The 10,658-nt window shown below is 43.1% G+C and overlaps 1 protein-coding gene across 4 annotated transcripts in view; it reads left to right on the top strand.

Moving 5' to 3' along the window:
* The window catches only part of JAKMIP2 (janus kinase and microtubule interacting protein 2), a 162,354-nt gene that overhangs the window by 86,150 nt on the left and 65,546 nt on the right, over positions 1-10,658 (top strand). For all 4 annotated transcript variants that reach the window (XM_081826877.1, XM_081826878.1, XM_081826879.1 and 1 more), the window contains exon 2: positions 5,832-6,105. In XM_081826877.1, the coding sequence (XP_081683003.1) occupies positions 5,977-6,105 (129 nt within the window). In that variant the 5' untranslated portion in view covers positions 5,832-5,976. The remainder of the gene's footprint in view (positions 1-5,831; positions 6,106-10,658) is intronic.

Below are 10,658 nucleotides of genomic sequence, written 5' to 3' on the forward strand. Positions count from 1 at the left end.
ATTTATCCATGATCCACATGATCTACTACAGAGGTGGGACTTAAACTCAAGTCTATCTGACCCATAGCCCATACTCTTAACCAGAAATTCTCAAAAATGGTCTGGCATCAAAATCACCTGGCAACTACTACATCAAAGTCTAAAGAGATGGAGCTCTAGAATCGCTAAAACTTTCCAGGAGATTTTAGCACAACCAGACCAAAGATTTGGTAAGCTCTACTCCCAAATACCACATTATATTTCTTCTAAATGTCTATTTGAATGAGTGAGTGAATGAATGAATGATGACTGTAATTCTTCCTTTGATAATCCACTTCTGTATTAAGGTTTACTCTCAAACAATGATCCATGTTTTATTTTATTTATTTATTTATTTTTTTTAAAGATTTTATTTATTTATTTGACAGAGAGAGACAGAGTGAGAGAGGGAACACAAGCAGGGGGAGGGGAGAGGGAGAAGCAGGCTTCCTGCCGAGCAGGGAGCCCGATGCGGGGCTCCATCCCAGGACTCTGGGATCATGACCTGAGCCGAAGGCAGACGCTTAACGACAGAGCCACCCAGGCACCCCTGATCCATGTTTTAAAAGGCAAGGATTCCCAAGAGGTTATCTCTTAACCTCAAGGATTGGCCCTTAGTTGAACAAGGCTTCTATTCGTCCTGGATCCAGATCATGTACTGGGTCAGATGTTATCATTGACACAGGCTCCTAAGGTGGTCCAGAAACATTCCCCCTGTTGCAGTTGTATCTTCATGCCCTCCTTGGTGCTTTCTATGTCTCTCAAAAAAAGGCTTTTTTTTTTTTTGCTGTGTCAGGTTCACGAATACACAGTGAGACCTTTTGCCTGCATAGAGGTCTTTGGTCTGGCTGGCAGCTTCTTTGAAAGCCTTGCCTCAGGCTACTTAAGCAGAGGCAGCACTTGTCCTTCAGCTGATGGCTGGATAAATGAAATGCAGTTTTAGCCATACAGTGGAATATTATGCAGCAGTGAAAAGAAATGAAATATCTGTATATGCTATAATATGAATGAACCTTGACAATGTTATGCTATAGTGGAAGAAGCCAGTTATATATTGTATGATTCCATTTGATAGAAAATGTTCAGGATAAGCAAATCCATAGATTAGTGATTGCCTAGGGCTGAGAGAGTTTGGTGAGGAATAGGGAATGACTGCTAACAGGTATAGGGTTTTTTTTGGGGGGTGATAAGAAGTTCTGAAATTCACTGTGGTGATGATTGCTCAATATTGAGAATATGCTAGCACCACTGAATTAATACACTTTTAAAGGGTAAATTTTATATGTGAATTATATCTCAGTAAAGCTATCCAAAAAGCGGGGTTGGGGGGAGGCAGCACAGGATGACAGAAGCACTGTAGTAAAATTATACACGAGAATCATGAGATTGCCAGATACCCATCACAACCGGAAAAGGGGGAGGCAGCACAGGATGACAGAAGCACTGTAGTAAAATTATACACGAGAATCATGAGATTGCCAGATACCCATCACAACCGGAAAAGGCTTCACAAAGTTCCCCTTCACCAGGAGGATGTATGGGATCATCCTTATGAACTGATGCTCACCTTACCGTATCCATAAGCTGACTCTATCAGTAACTTTCTGTGATGCTTTTTTCTGTCTTGGACAGGTTTCTAGTTTTTTTTTTTTTTTTAAAGATTTTATTTATTTATTTATTTATTTGACAGAGACACAGAGAGAGAAGGAACACAAGCAGGGGGAGTGGGAGAGGGAGAAGCAGGCTCCCCGCTGAGTAGGCAGCCCGATATGGGGCTTGATCCCAGGACCCTGGGATCGTGACCTGATCTGAAGGCAGATGCTCAACGACTGAGCCACCCAAGCGCCCCTGTTTCTAGTTTTTTAACCCTCTTCTTTTCCCTAGCCCTTATGGGACTAAGTTAAAAATAATTCCCGGACAAAAAAAATGCAGGAAGTCAGGCACATAGTATTATATTTTTTGGGAAAGGATTATAGATTAGAATGTAAAATATGACTATGGCAGTGCACGTTTCTGCTGCAAGCATTACCAGAAAGCTGGTACTCATTATTTACCATGGCAGAGAAGAATGTTCAAGCCAGTAATCATGTTTAAAAGGAAGACATGTTTCCATCAAAGTCTCCATGTGTCAGAGTTACTATGTCCTTTTTCATCCCCATGGCCATGGGTAGATTCAGGGCTGTCTTCCACTCACCTGGACCAGAGAGCAGCCTGATTTCCTGCTTCCTGTGTGACCTTCCCTGGGAACTCACCGTCCATCACACTGCCTGAGCTACCTCTCTAAAATGCAAACATGAGGCAATGCAACCCAGGGCATCACAGCCTGGGTCCCAGTCTTGCATGAAGGCCTCACTCCCTATGACTCAGTCATTTTAGATAAGTTAATTCATCTTTCTGTGAATCGTTTCCCCCTATTTTTAGGGAGGACGAAATGAGAGCAGTATGTCAAAGTGCTTAGTCCAATGTCTAGCTCAAAGCAGTCAGTCACTCTGAGCTCTTATTATTACACTTATATTCAAATGCTTTGTTTCTACATAATGAAATGGAATCATTATCAATGAAATCTAACCATCAGTCATGCAGGAACCTCTGCAATCTAACCCAGTTTGTCTTCTCCCTGTTCACAACCTTCTCTAAATGCGTCTGGCAAATTTATGACTCCCAGTACTTCTCAAGCTCTTTCTCTGTCATTCCTGTATCTCTAGTCAGAAAGGAAGACCATAAGGCTATGAAGTGACTGAAGTTTTTCTCAAATTCCTCCTTTCTCCATGTTCTGAGAACACTGTAGGGGGTTGAGAGAAGTTGACCAAAGGGAATTATATTTTATAGGAAAAACAAACAGGACCACTGGTGGACTAGAGAAGAGGAATGATGGATACAAGAAGAAAGGAGGGCTTCTAAGCTTAGATCTGGAACAACTGGGCCCATGGTGGTGCATTTATTGATATGGGAAAACCTGGAGGGAATGAAGCTCTGAGGGGCTAGTAATAAAGACATCCATGTTAGTTAGGTTAGGTTTGATCCACCAGTCAGATATCCAAGTAGATTTGGTAAGTAAGATGTTGAATATGTGAGTCGGGGTTTAGAGAGTGGTCAGGGCTATGGATATAAAATGGGGAGTCATAACCCTATTGGTGGGGTCATTGGTGATAACTTTGGGGAACCCAGGGGACCAGCAATGTTTAGAGCTCAGCTAGAGGAAGAGAAACCTGTTAAACAAAAACATGTGAGTTCACTCCCCTAACACGTGCTTGAAATTAAATACTGTCTTATTTATCTTTGTGCCTAGTAGTATTTGTCATAAAAATCCAATAAATGCTTGTTAATTCATTTCAATTCTAAAAGCAAAGAATGGTAGCCCCTTTAACATCTCTCAGCTATACACTTCAATGATTTGGCGACATTTGCAAAATAAGCATGAAGAAGGATTCCAACATCCAGCTTAGGGTAGAATATGGTGGACAGTTCCATGACTTCTAGAGACAGACTGGTCCTCGCTACCTCCTAACCTCTTCCTATCCCTTTCCCTAGGGTCACACTGCAAAGGGCATGGCCCCAGTGCTCATGGGGGGGTGGCAGAAAGCCCAGGATCCCAGCATGGTCCTCCAGGCTGAATACCAGGGGGCTTGAGAGAACAGCAGCTGCTGGAACATATGGGTGACCAGTAGGAATTCCCCTTAGTTTTGGACCGAAGCACCTCCATGTACACAATACCCAATTTTCTGAAAGGTTGTGTGAGAAACTTTCTCTAGTATCTTGTTATGTTTTTCCCATTGACTTTCACAATTTAGTATCCATATTTTTCTGATCTCCTCATTCCTGTGACGCATTTAAGAATTTGTAAATCAAGACACATCCCTTTTTTTTCCCTCTCTCGTTGATACTGTTCTGTTTAGGGCTGCATCATCTTTCACCTTGGCAAGTTCACTAGCCTTCTATCCAGTCTCCCCACTCCCAGTTTCTCCCCACTCTGCCACCAGAATAACCACACCAAAGCATTTCCCGTTAGGGTATCCACCTGCCAAGAACTTCAGCAGCTTACCCATTGCTTACTGAAAAAAAAAAAAAAGATTCCAAAATCTTAAGGTTGGTGTTCCAGGTCCTCCACAATCTGTCATTTCCAGGCAACCTCTCCAGCATTACTGCCCATCAACCATACTCTGGGTTAATTGAGCAGGCCCTCCTTTTCCCCACAAAATACTTGCTGTGATTTTCTTTTTTTCTGTATCTCAGCACCTGCCATTTCATTCACTTAGGATGCCTCATCTGTTTCTACATCTGTTAACATCCTCCTCCTTAAGTTCCAGGCAATGCCGCCTTCTTCAAGGAGATTCCTTAGTCACCTCATTGGAGGGAGGAGTCCTTGTCTATACTTCTGAAACAACTAGTGTTTATTTTTTTAAAGGCAGTTATCAGATAGGTGATGGTGATGATTATGATAATGATGAAGCTAGAGAGATGGTAGATAGATGATAGATAGATAGATAGATAGATAGATAGATAGATAGATAGATAGATGATAGATAGATAGATAGATATAAAAGTTTTATTGTTTGTCTTGGGACTCTTACTTTCAATTTCAACATGGTGTACCTACCACAGCATAAAGAAGGAACTAACAATATTGACTGAATGAATAAATGAGTCACTCAATTAACCCAGTATAATTAATCCCCCCCTCTATTAGTTTATCCATTGTATGATTCTAGGTCTTTGTATATAGAATTTTCTTAAACTGGGGGCTCTCTATGGGGCAACATGAAGTCATTACATAGTTGACTTCCTTTCACAAATACCAGTTGACTACCTGGTATGTGGCAGGTCTTATGATGTATTCTGAGAAGCAAGTTTTAAATAGGATTAATGCATTCCTGCCCTCACAAAGTTTACAGATTCATGGAGCTGTGACCACCATTAAATAATGAGGGCACATAATAATCTAGAGGTGCTTCCAGGAAGAACTGATATGGAAGCTGAGACCTGAAGGAGGCATAAAAGTTAGCCAAACTAAGCTGTATGTGTGTGAGGCTGTGAGGGTGAGAACACAAGGGAGGACTTGTGAGGAGGCTGGGGAGAGCATGGAGAGAAATGAACAGGGTAGGGAAAGTCTTTATGGGAAGAGAGCAAGAATCAGAAAATTAAAGGGCATTTCTGGAGTACCTGGGTGGCTCAGTCAGTTAAGTCACTGACCCTTGATCTCAGCTCTGGTCTTGATCTCAGGGTTGTGAGTTCAAGCCCCACACTGGGCATGGAGCCTGCTTAAAAAAAAATAAAAAGCATTTTTTTTGTTTGTTTTTAGAGAGAGCTAAAGGGGGGGGAGGAGAGCAGAGGGAGAGGGAGAAATAGAATCTTAAGCAGGCTCCATGCCCAGCGTGGAGCCCGATGCAGCGGCGGGGCTCAGTCTCACAACTCTGAGATCATAACCTGAGTGGAAATCAAGAGTCACACGCTTAACTGACTGAGCCACCCCAGGCACCCCAAAAAGGGGATTTCTTAGGGCTGGAGAGTAAGTGAGTGAAATGGAGGAGATAAGATAGGGGAATGGGCAGTTTCAGACATAAAAAGCACTCTGAGATGTGAAAAATACACTCAAATACTCATAGGTCTTTGGAGGATTTTGAGCAGGGCATTGGAGGACCAGACCACGTCTTTCGAAAGATGGCTCTAAATTCATGTGCCAAGTGGATGGGAGGATCTGGGGGCAGGAGCCCTCGGGAGCAGGCTCATACAGGTAGCTCAGGCTGAGAGACCCTGCCTGGCCCTTGGCCCAGGTCCCTGCCACAGCCGTAATCGCCGTCTCTGCCTCTCCCCAGGGCTTCCAGGGCAGCGGCTGAGGAGAGCTTACCAAGGAGCACCACGCAGTAGATGCTGAGATATTGCACCCACGATAAGAAGCAGTAACATGGCAGCACCTGTTTGAAAGGCATTCAAAAACAAGACTCCCTTTAGAAAGGAACAATGTCCAAGAAAGGGCGAAATAAGGGCGAGAAGCCCGAAGCGCTCATCGTCGCCCTTCAAGCTGCCAATGAAGACCTCAGGACCAAGCTCACAGACATCCAGATAGAGCTGCATCAAGAGAAGTCCAAGGTGAGTGAGGCCACCTGGGGCCACAGCCTTGAGAACGGCTCTGGCCCAGCTCTGCCTGCTGGCCTGCCCCAGTGGCTCCTCTCTGCCAGTTGCCATGGAGAGCAACAACTCCTGTCCTTATGGAGAGTCTCTTGTGTGTGGCAGGAGGGACTCGAGCACAGGATTCGCGGAAGGTGAGGATAACATGCTGGTGAGACTGATGCGTGCCTCCTCAGGAAGCCAGAGCTAAACATTGAGACAACCTGCACCCCCACTACCTCCCATCACTTGTATGACCCTGGGCAAGTTCCACTCTGCCCTCTATGGGATCTCCCCGCTTTGGTACAGAGCAAGCTTTCTAAAGTACATCACATCAGGTCACTGCCCTGCTCAAACCCTCCGTGGCTTCCTACCTTTCTCAAAGTCAAAGGATTTTCCCTGCCACTACAGGATGTTTCTTCCTCCTGTCTTTGACTCCTCTCCCACCTGCTTCCCCAACCCCCCCATGACTCTGTTCCATCCTCTTTGCTGGATCAAGAGATACGCTGATCACATTTAGGGCCTTTGCCCCTCTTCCCCCAGGCAGCTGTATACCTGTTTCAGGTGTCAGCTCCAGTACCTTTCATCTGCCACAGTGTCCAAGACACAACACCTGCCATGTCCAGTTACTCCCACAGTCTATTTTGATTCATTTCATAGCGATTCATGTATTTATCCATTTCCTTGTTTAGTGCTTTTTTCTACCATCCAGTGTCAACTCCACGAAAGCAGAGTATCCCTAGAGCTTAAATAAATGTCTAGAACTGAGAAGCTTAGCATGGGTTTGTTGAATGAGTAGAGGAACGAATGAAAGGTGATTCATTCCCTTATACCTTAGCTTCTTCATCAGTAACATGTTACTATCTCATAGAGCTGTGATGAGGGTCAAATTAGACAAGTATATAAAGCAGTCGTGATGATTAAATGAGAAAATTCCTATCAAGTGCTCAGAGAGATTCCTGGCACATGGTACACTCCTAAACAGTCGTAGTAATAGTCTTCCTAATACGCTTCCTAATATGCATGTTAGTCGTTACTAACTAGACTTAGGGCAGTCTCTTTACTTCTCTGAATCTCATCTCATAGTTGGATATGCTAACACTTACCTCTCCAGAGTGATGTGGATCAAATAGGGTCATGGATAGGAAAGCATTTTCAAATACCCGACACACATAAGACATTTTTGCTCTCTGCGAATCAGAGACAGCCGTGTCAGCACCAAGTTGCCCTATTTAGATAACTCTTTGAATAGTAACAAAAATAAATGTTCCTGATGAAGCTGTCAATCAAAAACCAATATCCTTATTCTTTTTTTAATCTATCTCTTCTTCCTTGACATTACTATTAAATTTTAATCATTTATTTTCCCAAAAATCTATTTCTCCTGGTTTCAGCAATAATAAAGCTTGGATCGCCCAGTGCCCCTTGCCTCCTATCTCAGCTAAGCCTTATAAACCTTGGATAACCAGACCCCAGTGTAAAATTTGTGGAGGAAGTCTTTTTCCATGAAGCTAAAAGGAATATGATATCATAAAAGCAAACAAACAAAACAAAACAAAACAAAAACATTTGTTTGAGAGTCAGAAGACCAGGGCATTGTGTTTATCCCTCCTCGGGGACCAATTGAAGTGTCTCAGTATCTTGATCTGTAATTCAGATGACTGAATCTGTTTCTCCATATCTGTAGCTCTCAAGCCTCACTGTGCATTAGAATAACCTGGGGGAACTTATTAAAATTGAGACCTTTGGGCCCCCAGTCCGCGGATTTTGATAAAGCAGGCGTAGTGAGGACCAGGACTTGGAATTCTAGCAGATGGTCCAGGCAGTCCCCACGGACGTAGTTCTGTGTTGGCAAACACAGCACTCTTAAGATTCCTTCCAGGTCTGACGGTCTAAGAACACTTCATTGGTTTTAACTTTCCCTGGGGCAACGTCACATTTCAAGGGAGGCAGACTCCTTTACCTGTAGTAACTACAGGATGACAAACTACATTCATAGGGAGAAGCCTGTCAGTCTAGAGACTGGTAACTATAAACTGACACTGATTTACAGAGAGCAGACTCATGAGGTTTCAGAAGGGCAGAGGTCCTGCAGACCCTACCACTGCCAATTTTCCACACATTCAAGCCTTTTAAAAGGGGTAAGTAACTCTTGAGCCTGGAATGGGCTGCCTGTTTATCCAGGGCCTGGTCTCTAAGGTGGCAGGTCAAGCATAATCTTCCCTTCCTCAGACAAGAGCCTGAAAGTCAGTCTCATGCATAAAAGCACTGTCCTTAACCTTCTCTCTGCTGACTATCCCCCGTCTCCCTCTCCGTGGCAGTTAATTATGATCGCAGCACAGGGACTAAAACAAAGCCCCATTGCCTGTCAGCAGCCTTCCCCAAAGAGCAAAGGGAATTTAGAGGGCAAGCAAGTCATAAAGCAGTTTTATTAAAATAAATATGATTGTGTTTCCAAAGGCCCAGGCTTTCAGAGAGAGAATATAAACAATGCCAAGATGTTAATTCATATTCTCAGTTTGGCTCCTAGGCTATGATGATAAAATGACAATTCAGCTATTGGGAAATGGGCTAGTTAAAGAGTGGAAACCTTTGAAGCCATGGAGCATTACTCATTTTTCCAGAAAGACACATCACCCCTTGACATTTACAGAACACACTGCCGACAGAGCAGAGGCATAAATGCTTTAAACTGATTATATAAATAGCTACACTTTATTGAATGTTTACTATCTGTCACATGCTATCATAAGCACATTTCATCCTGACATAATCTCACCTCTTTCACATACCACCTGAGTGACCCTGAGCAGGTTACAAAAATCCCTTGGTGTTTTCCTTTCCTCATCCGTCAAATGGGAGAATAGCAGTGTCTACTTCATATGGATGTATATGTGTGTGTTGGTCTTGAGCGGTTAGTTTGTGTCAGGCATGTTAAGTATTATGATTCAAGGGGCACGTGGATGGCTCAGTTGGTTAAACATCCAATTCTTGGTTTCGGCTCAGGTCCTGATCTCAGGGTCTGGGATCGAGCCCCATGGCAGGATCTGTGCTCACTGTGGAGACTGCTTGTCCCTATCCTTCCCCCTTTGCCCCTTCCCCCACTCAAGCTCTTTCTCTCTCTCTCAAAGAAATAAATAAAATCTTTTTTTAAAAAATATGATTTAATTATAGGTGGGCATTGTTATCCCCATTTTACAGATGAGGAAACTAAGATTCAGTGAAGTAAAGTAATTCACCCAGAGTCACATGTTAGGAGGTAGCAGAGCTAGTTCTTCGAATCCCTTTGCCTCTCCTTCAGAGTCTATGTTCTTGTTTTCTTTTTTTTTTTTTTAAAGATTTTATTTATTTATTTGAGAGCGAGAGCACATGAGAGGGGGGAGGGTCAGAGGGAGAAGCAGACTCCCTGCCGAGCAGGGAGCCCGATGCGGGACTCGATCCAGGGACTCCAGGATCATGACCTGAGCCGAAGGCAGTCGCTTAACCAACTGAGCCACCCAGGCGCCCCGTTCTTGTTTTCTTTTTTGATATATTTTCCCTAGTCTTATTGAGATACAACACTTAATATAATATTGTATTCATTTTAGATGTACAATGTAATGATTTGACACATGTATATATTGTAAAATGATTACAACAGTAAGTTGACTCAACACCCATTTCTCACAGTTAATAAATTTTTTTCTTTTGATGAGAACTTGTAAGATCTCTCCTCACAACTTCCAAATATACAATACAGTGTTGTTAACTCTAGTTACCATGCTGTACATTACATACCCAGAACTTATTTATCTTATAACCAGAAGTTTGTCCCTTTTGACCCCCTTCACCCATTTCTCCTACCCCTAGCTCCCTGCCTCTGCCTCTGACAACCACCCATCTCTTCTCTCTATCTGTGGGTTCAAGTTTTTTAGATTCCACATATAAGTGAGATCACATGGTATTTGTTTTTCTGTCTCTGACTTATTTCACCTAGCAAAATACTCTCAAGGTCCATCTGTGTTGTTGCTAGTGGCAGGATTTCCTTCTTTCTAATGGCTTAATGATATTCCATTGTGTGTGTGTGTGTGTACATAGTATATACATATTATATAACATGTATATGTATGTAATATGTACACTTTTTCTTTATCCATTCATCCTCTGATGGACTTAGGTTGTTTCCAGGTCTTGCACTACCTATGCTCTTAAAAAATGTGAAGGTCGGGGCACCTGGGTGGCTCAGTCGTTAAGCGCCTGCCTTCGGCTCAGGCCATGATCTCAGGGTCCTGGGATCGAGCCCCGCATCGGGCTCCCTGCTCCGCGGGAGGCCTGCTTCTCCCTCTCCCACTCCCCCTGCTTGTGTTCCCTCTCTCACTGTGTCTCTCTCTGTCAAATAAATAAATAAAATCTTTAAAAAAAAATGTGAAGGTCTTGAAAAAACTGGAAGTTAGGCAAAGGAAGAGAGCATATCAGAAGTTTACTCTCCACTATTTTTTTTTTTTTTTAAAGATTTTATTTCTTTATTTGAGAGAGAGACACAGCGAGAGAGGGAA

The sequence above is a fragment of the Leptonychotes weddellii genome, chromosome 7 (assembly GCF_054177405.1).
Source record: "Leptonychotes weddellii isolate Sample4059 chromosome 7, ASM5417740v2, whole genome shotgun sequence".
NCBI lineage: Eukaryota > Metazoa > Chordata > Mammalia > Carnivora > Phocidae > Leptonychotes > Leptonychotes weddellii.